The 17,109-nt window shown below is 41.3% G+C and overlaps 1 protein-coding gene across 2 annotated transcripts in view; it reads right to left on the bottom strand.

Moving 5' to 3' along the window:
• The window catches only part of LOC125452239 (E3 ubiquitin-protein ligase TRIM9), a 59,484-nt gene that overhangs the window by 13,955 nt on the left and 28,420 nt on the right, over positions 1-17,109 (bottom strand). Inside the window, exons 5-7 of one of the 2 annotated variants that reach the window (XM_048530410.2) lie at positions 16,270-16,423; positions 13,426-13,571; positions 6,583-6,721 (exon numbers count right to left, since the gene is read on the bottom strand). In XM_048530410.2, coding sequence (XP_048386367.2) covers positions 6,583-6,721; positions 13,426-13,571; positions 16,270-16,423 — 439 coding nt within the window. Of the gene's footprint in view, positions 1-6,582; positions 6,722-13,425; positions 13,584-16,269; positions 16,424-17,109 lie in introns of both variants that reach the window. The other variant, XM_048530409.2, reaches the window with a different exon arrangement.

Genomic DNA, 17,109 nt, shown 5'->3' on the forward strand with positions numbered 1-17,109 from the left:
CTAAGATGCTGCTTGGCCTGTTGTGTTCATCCAGTTCCACACTTTGTTATCTAAGATATCAACCAACCTGTGTTTGATCTGCCTAAGGTAGAGGAGACCACAACATGAACGGTCAATGTGGCATGCTAACTTGAATGCATAATTAAGTTGCTCATTCAGCTAAGAGAAATACTTAGGACCTCGGACATTGGTAAAGGAAGCAGTTAGAGGACAGGTGTTAAATCTTTTGCATGGGAAACTGCTCTGGGAACGATCATGATGTAAGATATGATTGAAGGAGTAAATCAGCATGTCGCAGATGGAATAGTCCGTTCAGAATGCTGAAAGGGGGGAACAAGATGTGTTTAGTGGCAGCAATGTGCTTTGGGTGATGGAAATGATGGAGAATGATAGGGCGGAAAATGAGGTCAAGGGAAAGCATATTGTGGTTCTGGAATTTAGGGAAGACGACAGAATTTTCTAGGAAATAGAACAGGGATCGTCAAGGGCCCTGTCAACAATGACGGGTTGGAATCGTTGGTTGAGGAAAAACAAAGACATCTCAAAGGCATTGGTTTGGAAGGTGGCATTGTTAAAACAGATGCAACACAGACAAAGAAACTGAGAATATATGGAAGTCCTTAAAGGAATTTAGTCAGGTATTAAAGAGAACTAGTGACCTTTTCATGAATGTTCATCTATAGCCTATGCTCAGAAATGGAAAAATGGGGTTGGTGGGCTGGGCAGGTCTGGAAGAAGGAACGTTCCATGATTCCACAAAATGGCAGGCATAGCTAAGTCTTATAGGGGTTCCCGTAGCATATTTTACTTGGAAGAAGTACATTTTTTAAAAAAGACGTCTAACATTCAATGTTCAGCCTGGCTGAGGAGGGTAGTGTTAGTGGATGACAATGAATTGGGCCTCTGTTGAAGGCAGAAATGGATACCTTTCAGGCCAGATTGGATATTGATGATGTAAAGGAGATGGCTAAGGTCAGGAAACAGGCAACTCAAAGTGACATCTGTAGGTAAAAAAGGGGAGAAAAACAATTAAAGCAATCAGCTGAGTCAACAGCTGGTTGAAATGATACTTATCCCTCTGCCACTTCAACAATTTTTCATTTCCTGTCTCCTCCCTATGTTTGACAGCAACCATGGGGAGGTAAATAGCATTAACATTTAAGGTTGATGACCTATTATAAGAATTTTCTCTGTCCACAAATACTATCAGATCAACTGGAATACTTCCAGCGTTTCCTGTTTTTTCTGTTTCAAATTTCCATCATCGACAGTATTTTGCTATTGTTTTCATTTCACGGTGGGCATCCAAAATTAGGTAATTTGCTTCCAATTTCCAACCTTTTTTCACCTTCATAAAGTCTACCTCCATCTGTTATATTCCTTCCCTCAATATCTCAATATTCATTTCTGGGAACTAGCTACTGATGACAAGACCACTGGCTCCAAAAAGCAACATTGTCTGTACTTCCAACTACCCACTTACTGTGAGGGCTCCTTTGCATTTCATTCTCCCAATTTTTTTAATGCTCTCACATCTGTTCTGACAATATTACTTTCTGTACCAGTGTTTCCAATGTGGCTTCCTTCTACCTTATTTAAAGATCTCTCCCTACTAGAGTTGGAAGGTATTAGTTGAAAAGTCAACAATCTGAACCCATTAACTCCTTTTCCTTCTCCTGCTTGATGTGCTGTGCATTTCCAGCATTTTCTGATATTTATTTCATGTTTCCATCATTTGTGGTATTTTGCTTTTGTCTGTGTCTTGACATCCATAGGCTCGAGTACAAAGATGTACTAAGAACACGGGTCAAATGTTACGTACTGTGCCTTAGTAATAACTAGAAACTCACTATTTTTTAACTACCATCAACACCAAGTAATCTCAGCCTTTCATACAGTTCTGAAAGCCTTTTGAATCAGTGTATTTGATGTTGCAGCAAATTAGTCACACAGTCAGAGACCCTTTGGCCCATCATGTCCGTGCGAGTCATCAAGCATCCAATCCCCTTTTCCAGTCCTTGGCCTGTAACCTTGTATGGAATGACATTTCAAGTGTGCGTTTAAATAGTTCCTAAATGTTTTGAGGGTTCCTACCTCTACCACTCTTTTAGGCAGTGAGTTCCATATAGGCACAACCCTCTGAGTGAAATAGATTTTCTTCAATTTCCCTCTAAGCCTGCCACTCCTTACCTTAAACCTATTCCCCCTAGTTATTGACCCCTATACTAAGGGGAAAGGCTTTTCCCTACCTACCCTGTCTATGCCCTTCATACCTTTGAACAACTCAATCAGGCACCCCTCAACATCCTCTGCTCTAAGGAAAACAAGCCAGTCTATATAAACTCTTTTCATACCTGAATTGCTCCATCTCAGGCACATCTGGTGAATCTCTTTTGCACCCTCTCCAGTGCAATCACAACCTTCGTATAGTAAGCTGACCAGAACACACTACTCCAGCCAAGGCCGAACTCACGTAGGTTCCTTGCTCTTTTAATGCCATGACTAATCAAGGTAAGTATCACATATTCCTCCTTAACCATCTCTTCTACCTGTCCTGCTGCCTTGAACAATCAATGGACATGCACACCAAAGTCATCCCTTTGATCTTCTTTATTTCATACGGTCCTACCATTCAACCTTGCCTTGTTAGTCCTCCCAAAATGCATCACCTCACATTTTTCAGGATTAATCCATTTGTCACTTTTCAGCCCATCTGACTAACCCACTTCTACTATCCTGTAGTCTAATGTTTTTGTCCTTGCTATTTACCACACCACCAATTTTCATGTCATCTGCGAACTTACTGATCATATTTCCTGCATTTATGTCTAGATCATAAATACACACTACAAACAGCAAAGGACACAGCATCAAACCCTGTGGTACACCACTGGTCACAGTCTTCTAGTCACAAAAACACCCTTCAACCTCGCCCTCAGAATTCTATCACTGAGCCAATTTTGAAACTAATTCACCAAATTCCCCCGGATCCCATGGGCTATTAGCTACTGAAACAGTTTTTCATGCCAGTCCTTATCAAAAGCTTTGTGAGGTTCATGTACACTATGTCAACTGTGCTACCATCATTTACACACCTAGGTAACTCAAAAAATTCTATCAAATTTGATAAACATGATCTCCCCCTTACAAAGACATGTTGACTGTCCTTGACCAACTCTTACCTCATCAGTGGTAATTAGTTTTGTCAGTTAGAATTCTTTCCAATATGTTCGCTACCAAAATGTTAGATTCACTGGTTTTTGGTTCCCTGGTTACTCTTACCACCCTTCTTGAATAATTATATCACTCTAGCTGTCCTCCAGTCCTCTGGCACCCCTCCAGTAGCCAGAGAGGATTTGAAAATAATGTCAGAGGCTCTGCAATATCCTCCCTTGCCTCCCACAACACACTGGGTTTTAAACTAATTAAATCACTCTCTTAACCCCTGGTTTTCTAGCGGTGTTTCACGTTGATTGAGTCACTGGTGCTGTAAAGACTCTTAGAGATGCAAAGACCAGTAATGTAATGGTCAAACTAACTTTCAGCATTACTGCACCAGCTTAGCTAGAATACACTTGCTTTCATACAGACCATTATAAATTTCAATATCGTCTATTCTATTCTTTATGGATGTACACTAACTACCCTATAACAGAGAATGTGACAGCTCATTTCAAAGAGCATAGCAATGAGAACAGTGGCAGTGAGTCTGCTTAACAAACGACAAGTAAATGATTGAGAATGGGCAGGGTTCTTGGTGCAGTCGTAATCCTCTATCCCTGAGCCAGGAGGCCTGGGTTCAAGTCCCACCTGCTCCAGAGGTCTGTTATAATAACTCTGAAGAGGATGATTTTTTAAAAATTGAGAATATTTGATAAGTATATCTTTTATATTTATCCTTGGAATTTCAGAAGCAAATGCATAAATTATTTCTCTGATGGAAATTTTATAATCCTTTGGGAGAGTAATATTCTCAGAATTCCCAAAGGCAAAAGTAGGGTTCAGCCCCAAATGTTCTTTGCAGTCTATATTTCTTATGTTCAATACCAATACTTTCAATGATCATGTTCTGAATTTTCTATCATTTTTAAATTGGCAGTGTGTATTTAATAGAGTGTATTTGATTTGCTTGTCTAAAGATGTGTAAATTATCTTAAACAAAATCAGAAATTGCCGGTAAGGCTCAGCAGATCTGGCAGCATCTGTGGAGAGAACGCAGAGCTAACGTTTAAGGTCCAGTGACCCTTCTTCAGCGAAGAATGGTCCCAGCAATTTCTGGTTTTGTTCTGATTGCCAGCATCTGCAGTTCTTTGGTTTTTCTGTTCAGTCAATTACCTGAAATTAGAATAATTTTCTATGTCCTCTCTGCAACTGCTTTACCCCATTAGAATATGCTACTTTTGACAATATATAAACTTTTCAGCTAATTGTTTATATTTGACATGCCAGGAGATTGTACACATGAAGAAAATAATTAAATCTTGCACAAGTTGTGTATTAATGGTGCCAAATTCTTATAGATCTGTAAGTGTGTTACAATTACAAATCTTCAATCTCAATTTTAAAAATTCTTTAAAATGTGATTGCACTAGCACTCAGCATGAATTTAACTTTAATTCATAGATCTGTCGTCTTAAGGTGAAGAGTAAAAGTTATAGTTGTTGATTGATTTTTTGGCTTATAGAGAGGGGTCATACTTTAGCCACCATATAATGATTTAATTGGGAAACATCAATGACAAAATGTTTCAGAGATAGGAGGAACTGCAGATACTGGAGAATCTGAGATAACAAGGTGTAGAGCTTGATGAACACAGCAGGCCAAGCAGCATCAGAGGAGCAGGAAAGGTGACGTTTTGGGCCTCGACCTGTCTTCAGAAATAGGGGAGGGGAAAGAATTTCTGAAATAAATAGGGAGAGAGGGGGACGCGGATAGAAGATGGATAGGTGAGAAAATAGGTGGAGAGGAGACAGACTGGTCAAAGAGGCGGGGATGAAGCCAGTGAAGGTGAGCGTAGGTTGGGAGGTAGGGAGGAGATGGGTCAGTCCAGGGAGGATGGACAGGTCAAGGGGGCGGGATGAGGTTAGTAGGTAGGAGATGGGGGTGGGGCTTGAGGTGGGAGGAGGGAATAGGTGGGAGGAAGGATAGGTTAGGGAGGTGGGGTCGAGCTGAGCTGGTTTTAGGATGCAGTAAGGGGAGGGGAGATTTTGAAGCTTGTGAAGTCCACATTGATACCATTGGGCTGCAGGGTTCCCAATCTGAATATGAGTTGCTGTTCCTGCAACCTTCGGGTGGCATCATTGTGGCACTGCAGGAGGCCCAGAATGGACATGTTGTCTGAGGAATGGGGGAGCGGGGAGTTGAAATGGTTCACGACTGGGAGGTGCAGTTGTTTAGTGCGAACCGAGCGTAGGTGTTCTGCAAAGCGGTCCCCAAGCCTCCGCTTGGTTTCCCCGATGTAGAGGAGGCCACAATGGGAACAGCGGATGAAGTATACCACATTGGCAGATGTGCAGATGAACATCTGCTTGATGTAGAAAGTCTTCTTGGGGCCTGGGATGGGGGTGAGGGGGGAAGTGCAGGGGCATGTGTAGCACTTCCTGTGGAGTCACGGGGACAAGGGAGTTACGGAGAGAGTGATCCCTCTGGAAAGCAGATAAGGGTGGGGAGGGAAATATGCCATTGGTGGTGGGTCCGATTGCAGATGGCGGAAGTGTCGGAGGATGATGCGTTGGATCCGGAGGTTGGTGGGTTTGTACGTGAGGACGAAGGGGATTCTGTTTTGGTTGTTATTGCGGGGAGGGGGTGTGAGGGATGAGTTGCGGGAAATGTGGGAGTCATAAATGAGGGCATTCTCGGCCACTGAGGCTGGGGAAGTTGCGGTCCTTGAAAAACGAGGACACCTGAGATGTACGGGAGTGGAATGCGTCAACCTGGGAGCAGATGCAGCGGAGGCAAAGGAATTGGGAATAGGGTATGGAATTTTTGCAGGAAGTTGGGTGGGAGGACGTGTATTCTAGGTAGCTGTGGGAGTCGGTGGGCTTGAAGTGATATCGGTTTCTAGGTGGTTGCCAGAGATGGAGACAGAGAGGTCCAAAATGTGCTTGGTTCTAGCTTCACATAGCAAATACTGTGGGAGACTGTGGAAGATAAAACCTGCTAATTAGAACAATTGGATAGCTCCTAAGAGCCAGCATAGGCACAACATGCCCTTCTTTCATGCTACTATACTCTATTCAACATTATTCTTTTGTTTGATAAATACAAATTGATTCCAAGGACACTCACACATACTTGTGTACAACAAATTTTTACTTCTTACTTTCCACTGACATTAATTTTCATTTAATTTATTTTGACAGGCTACTTCAAGTGTGTAGATATGAGGGAGATGAAAGAATATTAAGTCCAGAAAAGCAAAATGTGAACCAAAGTTTTTTTCTGACAAGAAACAAAACCAATAGTTAAGATCTCTACCAAAAACAAAACAACTCAGAGATAATACTGCCAATTCTAATCAAATACCATTGTACAGAAGTTATTAACTTTGTAATATTAAATTGGTATTTTAGTATTGCTCACCCTCAGAAGTCTGCAACACAACTGTTTTACTGTAAGGTCCAAAACCTGCTGAATTAAAGGCTTTTACTCTTGCATTGTAGACACTGTTGAACTGAAGTCCATCTACAGTGCACACAGTTTCTTTGCCAACATACACTTCCTGAAATTCCAAATATTGTAGTTAATAGTTAAGGGGAGAATGCCAATGTATGATCAGAGCTACAGTACTTATGGCTTTTAGCATTTTTATGTAACAAGTGGCACAGGCACATAAATCAAAACTACCAAATAGTAAACAAAAATCTGAGACATAAGCCAACAAATAAGTCTGCAATAACAGCATTCAAATGTCTAAAGTGCTGATATAACATTTCCGTTGTGTTTAAATTGATGCCTTCACCAGTTTTTTTTTATTCAGCACTAATATCGCAAACAATTTCCAGCCAACTATTTTTGAAAAATCATCCTGGGGCTGTCTTTCAACTTCTTCTGTTATGAATCAAGTTCAAAAATTAAATCCACGTATTTTAGCCAGAAACAAATAAAAGTAAACAATTCAACTTTTTAAAAGATCCCTCTGGATCTCTCATTTGTGGTGACCTCCCACATTGCTCTCTTTCAGAGGGGATGACACTGTTAAAATACAGGATGGAAACTCATTTACACCTGTTCTTAGAGGCATTCTTGAGACAAAAGAAATTGGGCCCTGGATTTTTTTTAAGGAAGAGGCAAGGACTGTTTCCTGACCTGCTTACTGTAAGGAAAAGATCTTTCATTAAATCTGGGGGTAGAGGGATACATTTGGAGGTAGTGAGAAAGCAGCAAACTGTAGGAGCGTGATGCTAGGAGCAGCAGCACTCCTGATGTCAGAGAGGTAGTGAACAACATCCCCTGCGGCTGGGTTAATCCAGAAAGTCTGAGAATGACAGATAGATACTTAATCCAGTTCTTCATGCATTTTGCAGAAGGGTTTCAAAACCAACACAAGGTTCTGATTTACATATTTTGAATCTTCAAATGATAACCTAGCAGGCTTGTAAAAACAGGAAGCACCGATAAAGTTAGCAGCACAAATCCTCACTCCTCAACATGGTGCATGTTTTTGTTACATGTCTAGTTAGGTGTGTGTCGTCCCTTTGAGAATGGGTCAAGTGACCCAGAGGCAGTAGTTAAACGGGCACCTAGGATCAAATGTGGAGCTGAGGGGCTACACAACAAAGTATCCCCTGTTCAAACTTATCCTCCGTCTACTTCGTGTTCTATTTATGGTTCTAGTGAAATGCAAACACAACAATTAGTGACGAGAGTAGAATCTGGCCCACATACTGTGCACGGATGCTGTTGTGTTTTTTGTCAGGAGGAAGGATGTGCCTGTACTTCAAAAACAGCCTGAGATTGTGTAGTTAACTTCGAGGGAAGCAGTCACCAGGGGAACGGGACTGTCGGTGACACCAATGCGCTGACACAGTCGGTGAAGAAGCAGCTGACATGGAGAGTGTTCATCAAGGGGACTCAGGCTGTAAACAGCTACTAAAATATTGTGGCAGGAAAAATTCCCAATGGCTGGAAAACAAAATGGCAGCGAGATGGGACGATTTGTGATGAGTTAAAATGTTGGACACTGTACACCAAACATTTTGATGCCCTCTTTAAAGACAAATAAGGCGGTTGAAGACATAATGGTATTGGTTTTCTTGAGTACCATTAGGAGCAAAATCTTCATGATTCTGAGGAGTCTGGTACAACCAGAGAAACGTGCAAAGAAGACATTCCTGGAGCTATGCAAAGTGTTGGGGAATTATTTTGTACTAAAAACACCAATGATTGTGGAACATTTCCATTTTTATAAACGGTACAGCATGAATGTAATTTGTGGACATCTTAAGGGGGTTAGCAGAATGTTGGGAATTCACTGGGTTCCTCCAAGATATCTTGCGGGACCGTTTGGTTTCTGGCCTTTGACATGAGGCTATTCAGCAGAAGGTATGAACTGGGACAGAGTTGGATTACGGGCAGCTTTAGAAATTGTTACCTTGATGGAGTTGGCTGCTGAATCAGAGAATATGGGAGAATCAGAAGGCCCAGAGTCAGCAGAGTTTCAGTTAAACATTCTGTTGGTATGGAGTGAAGCTGATCTTTGCTGGGTTCTTCCCAAATTAGAGGGTAAGAAAGTAAAGATGGAAATGAATATGGGTGCATTGGTGCCTCTGATTGCCGAATCAAGTTATAGGGAAAAGTTAAAGTCGCTGCTATTGAAGCCTGCCAAGATTACACAAGGGATATACACTGAACAAGCCGATGAAGGAATATACACTGGTAAAAGTACAGCGAAGCGACCAGTGTGCCAAACTGCCTCTCAACATAGTGAAAGGTGACTACTCTGGTTACAGAAATTAAAGTTAAGTTGGTTCATGGTTAATTGGCTGGTGAACTCAAAAGCGAATTTGCAAGAGATTTTGGACAGGTAAAAGGATGTTATCAAGAGAATCCCTGGGGGAAATGAAAGGGGTAGAAATTAAACTTCTGTTGAAGTGGGACACTCATCTAAGGATCTGAAAGCATTTCCAGTAATACATGACAAATGGCCTAAAGTGAAGGTGGAAATGGAACAGATGGTGAATCTGAAACCAGCAACCACTGGTAAATGAACCACTCCAATCATCCAGTCTTAAAAACAGATGGTAAGGCTTTATGGTGATTTTAAGGTCACAGTAAACCCAGTCCTGTATGTGGATCAATACCGCATTCTATTCAGAGAAGACCTGTTCAGTAGGCTGGCTGGGAGAACAAAATTCTCAGAAATTGATCTGTTGCAGGCCTATTGTAGGGGATCACAAAGAAATTCCAGTCGTCAGAATGATTGTGACACACATGGAATGTTCCGCTACAAGTGACAGCCTTTTTGCATCATGTCAGCACCAACTCTTTTCCAGAGGGCCATGGACCAAATTTTGAGTGGATTACCAGGTGTCTAGTGTTATCTGCACAATATTTCAGTTATGGGTCCTTTCGAGAGGAGCATTTGAAAAACCTAGAATAAACCCTTAAAAAGTTGCAGGAACATGGCCCACAGGTGATAAAGGATAAGTATAAGTTTATTTCAAAGACTCCTGGACCATGTAATCAATGGTGAGGGGCTACACAAGAAGATGGAGACTATCATGAAGGGCCCTGGACCAGAGAATGTGTCTTAACTGGGATCGTACTTGGGACTTGTCTAGTTCATGTCTAATCTGGCAAACATGCTAAAACCCCTGCGTCAGTTGCTGGGATATGGGCAACCATGGAAATGGATCCAGGAATGTGAGGCAGATTCCAGGGAGGTAAAGTAAGCTTTAAAAAGTTCAGAAGTGTTGACTCATTTCAACCCAAAGTTGCCACTGCAAGTTGGTGTGCGATGTCTCACTCTATAGGGTTGTTGCTGTACTGTCACATATCTTATCCAATGGAGAGGAAACGCTCATTGCATTTGCATCAATGATGCTAAAAAAGATGGGGAGAAGTATGCTCAAGTGGAAAACGAAGGATTGGGCATCATGTTCCTGCTTTAAGAGGTTTCAACATTTCTTTTACATGATTCACCACAGGCTGCTAACCTCCAATTTTGGCCCATACACAGGAATTCCAAAAATGGCAGCAGCATGCCTGCAGAGACATGCCCAGGCTCAGTCATCTACTCACGTGAAATCAGATACCGACAGTCAGAGAAGCACGGCAATGCAGACGCTTTGTTAAGGTTACAACCACGTGAATAAAGGAGGTTCCTGACTGGAATCTGAAAATTATATACATTTCCCAGAAAAATAAGGTACTGGTGTCAGCGAGTCAGGTATGGAATGCTAACTGGAATGATCAGGTTTTAAGCCAATTTGTGGTCCTAGTCCTAGGAGGGAGGACTCTTCTTAGTAACCACCCAGAATTACGCCCTTACTTGTCCAAGAGGTGGGAGTTATCCATATAAGACTTGTGCTTAATGTGGGAAATGAGAGTTGTTATCCCTCCCCTGTTAAGTGGAAACGTGCTGGAACAAGTGCACCCTGATGTGGTGTGAATGAAAGAAATAGCTTGGAGCTACTTTCGGTGGCCACATGTGGACTCCTAGCTTGCGAACAAAGTGGGATCATGCAAATCCTTCGCATTAAGTAAAGAAGCTGCTAACGTAAATGCCACTTCACCTGTGGGAATGGCCTCAATCACTGTGGCAGAAATTTCACATCGATTTCCCAGGACCAGTAGAGGAATGGGTGTTACTAGTGGTTGTGGGTTCTTGTTCCAAGTGATCCAAGAGGTGGCGGTCATAAAGTTAGTATCAGCAGAAACAATGATAGACTGATTGGATGAGATATTTGCCAGGTTGAGGAACCGCAAACAATTCCTGGCTGACAATGGTCCACAGTTTGAGTGCAAGAGTTGAAGAGTATCTGGAAAATCCTGGAGTTGGACATGTGATATTGGGTCCGTAACACCCAACGATAAACGACCAGATGGAGAGATTTGTACAAACATTGAAGCAGGTCTTAAAGGCCTCATAAGAAGAGGTTTGCTAGAGCAGTGATTCAACAAGCTCCTCAACATGTACAGGGACACGCCACATGTGACAACCCACTGCTCGCTGGTGTCCTTAATGTTCAACCACTGGCTGAGAACCATGTTTGATTTACTGCAACTGGAACAGACCTGACAAGTGGTAGAATGAAATCAAGGTCAGATGGTCAGAAGGGCAGGAACCTCACGGTCAAGCGTATTCCAAAAAGGAGAGATTGTGTTGCCCTGAAATTATACATCTGGAGAAAAATGGATACCCATGGTGGTGGTGGCTCAAAGAGGACCATTGTCATAAACGGTACAGACTCGGGATGAACTGGTCTGCAGGAGATACGTGGACCAGCTTGTCACTACACTTCACCAATGGGGAGGAAGTTCCTCAGAATACCGAGCTAGTCCAGGTGGGACCAGTGGTTTCGACTGAGTCGTGTGTTTCCAAGCCAGGGTTAGTCAGACCCAGGGCGGAGACAACAGCAGCATCACAGGCCAACAACAGCCAACCAAAGAGGGACATGACTGCGGAACAACAAGAGCTTCTGGAAGCCCAGGAGACTACACTGAAAGAGATTCCTGAAACAAGAAGATGGTCTTCTAGGAAATGCCATCCCTTAATAGACTGATCGCGTCAATGTGAACAAAAAATTAATTTTCTCTTTTCTCATCTTTGAATATTCCTAACTATGTATAGATAAAAGCTGCAATTCTTGTACAATAGTTATAATTGTTGAATGTATGGTATACGTATAGATAAGTGGAATATGGAAATAAAGGGGGAGGGGTGTTCTGTATGTTGTTGGGTATGTGTTGATTCTATAAGAGAGTGGGTCAGGTGACTGGAGGCAGTCTAGGATCAGCTGTGGAGCTGAAAGGTTATGTAATCATTCCCTGTTCTAGTTTGCCCTTCATCTACCTTGTGTTCTATTTATGGTTCCAGTGAATCACGAACACAACAATTTTATGCCCAAGAAACAAAAGAACACAGAATTTTACCTATTACACTTTTGGTGGTGAGTTATCAGTTAAAGCATTCTCTACAACTAATTAGTTACCTCACTGCAACTAATTAGTCTTTTCGTTTGATAGCAGCCATTTTAAATTGAAAATGGGCAAATTCAAATCTTTTTGACGGATAAATTACATGTGATCTATTGGTCTGGGAGTCCAACATAATTCTATGGATTTCAGTGGGATTTGCTTTATTTTAGGGGTTTATTTTCAGGAAATCTGTGTAATTATCAACAATTGTTAGAGTTAGTATGCTGATATCCATACTGAAAATTGACACATACTGTAAGTTTACTGAATTATCAGACAATGCACAGAATAGCTAAATTTCCATTCGTTCATGGCCAACAGCCTAGTACCATTTGCAAACACATGCAGCTCATCTGAAGTACTACGATCAAATTAACATAAAACAATATCATTATATAACACTTTTTCAGAAAGAGGTCAAAGATAATATTAGGGTCTTTAGCTTCAAGTTTGCTCTTTCTTGGAGTACAGAATTAGAATTGCATCCTGTGATTTGGTAACATCAAGAACTTATTGTGTGTGGAAATGAATTCATTCATGACAAAGAATGGAAATCAGCCAAGGGCAAAAGTCATAGCTATTGAAAACTTTGTATTTCCAAACAATTATAACTAGATTTTAAAGTGACTAAAGTTGATAGTTCTATTTACTAAATGAAGCCCGTCGATCAGTGAATTCATCAAATAGAGGAATGCATTCTCAGTGCACTGTTCTAGTAAATTCAAAAGTGTTTTTTAAAGAGCATATTCACAATTTCTATCCAGCAATCAGGGAAATCCTCCCTTAGGAAGCAGCTGATCCAGACACACCGAGTAGATTCCAGACTCAATCACCAATTCATGGTCTGATCTCAACTGGGCTGATCCCCTCTACTTAGGCATGGGTGGTGAGGGGGGGGGGGGTGCGCAGGGAAACAAAACAGACTTTCCTTAGCTATCCAGCGATTCCACATGATTGAAGATAGAATCAGATATGATGGCCCTTTGAAGGAATAGCCTTTTGGCATTCTTTCTGTAAATGAATGATGACCATTTTGGACCTGGCTGCCCAACAGTGCAATACTCCATGGAACAAGGAGTATCCTTCAGTATAGCAGAGAAGGGAGAACTGGTAAGCATAAAAATATATTTGTGGTTTGTTTTAAACATCATTATAAAAGGACAGGTTTGCCAATTTTCAAAGAAAGCATTGCTCAAATATAATATTCACTGATGGCAAGTCTGAAAATTAAGTCGATGTTTTCAGATTAAAATATCATTACCATGTGAAAGATGAAATTCTTACCTGAAAGTGCCCACCATTTCCATCATCAAGTTCTAGTATGTAGCCTTCGATCTGTGTCTGGTTGAGTGGAGGAGCCTTCCACGCAAGTGTGGCATTGTTGTTGTTAGTACAACATTTCTCCACTTGTAGTATTGGTGCAGGTGGTACTGCAGAAGGAACTAAGCACACCTCAGTCTAACTCTGCCTTTGCACAATAGCATTAATAAACCTGCAATCAGTTCCCAATTCCACAAAATCTATATTTTAGGATATGGAGATTTGAAATAACATCAAGCAAATTACTCAAGTGGTTCAATGAATTTACACACAGTTTCAACTTTACCCATTATACTAAGACAATCAATTTGTAACAGCAACATTCCACAAACTATACTGAAATTCACAATAGGTTAATTTGCTTAATTGTAGTGTTTGCAGAATAAATGCTAGCAAGGGCACTCTCTCAGCTCCAGAAGTGCAGTGTATCCTCAATCCCATCTCCAAAACAAGGTACTGATAGACCTATACGTATCCAGTAAACAATCTCTCATGAGATACTTGCATCATCTACCTGAGAATAGAAAGTTTAGGCACAGATTAGAAAAAGTTAAGAAGTGGAGGTGCTGGTGTTGGACTGGGGTGGACAAAGTCAGAAGTCACACAATACCAGTTTGTAGTCCAACAGGTTTATTTGATATCATATGCTTTTGGAGCATAAATGCTTCATCAGATGAAGTCAGACTATCACCTGGTGTCGTGTGTTCTGACTTTAACAAAAGTTAAGATTCAGGAACCCAAAGATTTTTGTGAATATTGCTAGATACTAAACATCAGAAATCCTGCAGTTTACCAGCAAATATCTGTCCAATTTTGGTTGGTTCCAAGAATGATCTGCAACCAAATAAATTTGTGGAATTATTGGATTCAAGCAGAAACTAGCACTCTCCAATCTCATTAATAGCTAAGCTGGCTGGAAAATGATCAACAGTGACTGAGAACCTGACTAGTTTAAGTATCAGTAACAGAATCTGCCACATTGAGGTAGTTTGACTTCAATTTACCAACTTGGACATATTACCATGGAGTTGAGGAAACCTGAAAGAGTCATTGCTTATCTCTTCTCCAAGGTGGACAGGCAAGTCAGGCCATGCACAAGAACTTTAAGCACCAGTCTGAATTTGAAGATGGAACAGAGGGTTAAGTTTTGAATTCCTAAAGAACTTGTCCATGTCTTGCACATTTGGCTCTGCAAATAAATGTTCCCTCATCCAAAAAAGAGTGTCAAATGTACTGTCAATCTGCAGAAACGTAATGAATTTAGACCACAGCACAAAAGGTTCAATATTCCTATTGTCAACTAGAACATTGCACATGGCTACCAACAGTTTCAGACAGAATTTATTAAGATGAAAAATTGCTCACATGACTGTTCTGAAATAGAGTAATCTTGATGGCTTACACAAAACAAAAACTGTTGCTCACAACTGTTAGGGCTATCATTCAGTCCCTGACATAGAGAAGGCCTCCTGTGACCTTATCCACCCTACTCCAACATATTGCCTCCCTTCACTATAGTCAGTGTAACTTGGGCAGAGTGGACCTCAAGCACATAATTTTAAAAGACTGTCGGCATTTGGTAGGACAATATTCAATTTGTTACTATGATCCCTAGTGTTTCATCAGTGTAAGAAATGCACTCCACCTCAAAACCCCACTGAAATAGGCTTGAAGCATGTAGCTATGTGATGTGGGGATGCAGGAGTTGCTGCTTCGGACAGACACCATGAGGTTTCTCACTCACCTTGACTGGAGACAGCAAATGTTTTCACCTAACAAGGTCTAAGGGGATGCCTGAGACCTAACAGAATTGAGGGAACAGTGTAATAGATATATTAATGAAGGGTTAATTTGTGTGAATGTGATGTGTAAATACAGGGAGCTAGCTATCAGTGGGGTGCAAGTGTTATGGAATGGTTAACAGAAATAAAGTTCTCTCTAAAAGGGTGGACTTGGATTCTGTTAGAAAAAGAAGCTATCTTCTCATGCACAACAGCAAAAAAAAGTTGGTAGACCAATGGCTTTAGTTTTCCTTTCAGACAGGGCCAAAAAACTCAAAAGAGAGACAAGTCACCATCTCTGTTACTTAAGTACAATGCTATTTGAATGATTTTGTCTATACTGGGGTTTGGCCTCACTATTCAGTCACGTACAAAAGTGGACGTGAATCATGTAAATACAGATGTACCTATTCTGTTATTTGAAATGTGTGCAGAGAAATAACAGCCTTTCTTTGTCTTGTGTTATATAAAATCCCTTTGTGCTTATTCTTCACATACTGAGTAATTCCAAACATTTTACATAGAATACTAGGGACATAATGCTTCCAGAGATAATGGGAACTGCAGATGCTGGAAATCCAAGATAACAAAGTGTGGAGGTGGATGAACACAGCAGGCCTAGCAGCATCTTAGGAGCACAAAAGCTGCCGTTTCGGGCCTAAACCCTTCATCTCTAGGCCCAAAACGTCAGCTTTTGTGCTCCTAAGATGCTGCTTGGCCTGCTGTGTTCATCCAGCTCCACATGATGCTTCCACTTTGTTTTGTGATTATCTTCAAGTTGTGTCTGCTTGATGCCACCATTATAGCTTATATGATGACTACAGGAACCACCAAAATCCAACTTCAACGAAAACAGTTTGGAAACCGTTGTGATAACACAAGCCTTGTAAGTGATAATATTTCTTACAGGCAGAACAGCTTGTGAATCAAACTATATCACATCAAGTTTTTGGCATAAATTAAAATACCCCTTGCAAAAGTCAATCTAAGGCCATATTGTATTATTGCTTAACACATTTTCACTTACTTTTCATTTGAATAAAATCAAGTTGGTGGATTGACTGTAGTAATGGGCCATTGTCGAGCGTCAGGTCAAATTCAGGATTTATTTTGGCTTCTAAAGCTCCTTTGACCCACTGCTCCTGAGATACGTGAACGCGTTTAATTAAAGCATCTGAAATCTAGAACGACAACATTTAACATAAGACCATAAGACATAGGAGTGGAAGTAAGGCCATTCGACCCATCGAGTCCACTCTGCCATTTAATCATGGCTGACGGGCATTTCAATTCCACTTCCCTGCACTCTCCCTGTAGCCCTTAATTCCTTGTGAGATCAAGAATTTATCAATCTCCGCCTTGAAGACATTTAACGTCCCGGCCTCCACTGCGCTCCATGGCAATGAATTCCACAGGCCCACCACTCTCTGGCTGAAGAAATGTCTCCTCATTTCCGTTTTAAATTGACCCCCTCTAATTCTAAGGCTGTGCCCATGGGTCCTAGTCTCCCTGCCTAACAGAAACAACTTCCCAGCGTCCACCCTTTCTAAGCCGTACATTATCTTGTAAGTTTCTAATAGCTCTCCCCTCAGCCTTCTAAACTCTAATGAATACAATCCCAGGATCCTCAGCCGTTCATCATACATTAAACCTAGCATTCCAGGGATCATCCGTGTGAATCTCCACTGGACACGCTCCAGCGCCAGTATGTCCTTCCTGAGGTGTGGGGCCCAAAATTGGACACAGCATTCTAAATGGGGCCTAACTAGAGCTTTATAAAGTCTCAGAAGCACATCATTGCTTTTATATTCCAACCCTCTTGAGATAAATGACAACATTACATTTGCCTTCCTAATCACAGACTCTA

The sequence above is a fragment of the Stegostoma tigrinum genome, chromosome 4, assembly GCF_030684315.1.
Source record: "Stegostoma tigrinum isolate sSteTig4 chromosome 4, sSteTig4.hap1, whole genome shotgun sequence".
In the NCBI taxonomy this organism is placed as follows: Eukaryota; Metazoa; Chordata; class Chondrichthyes; order Orectolobiformes; family Stegostomatidae; genus Stegostoma; species Stegostoma tigrinum.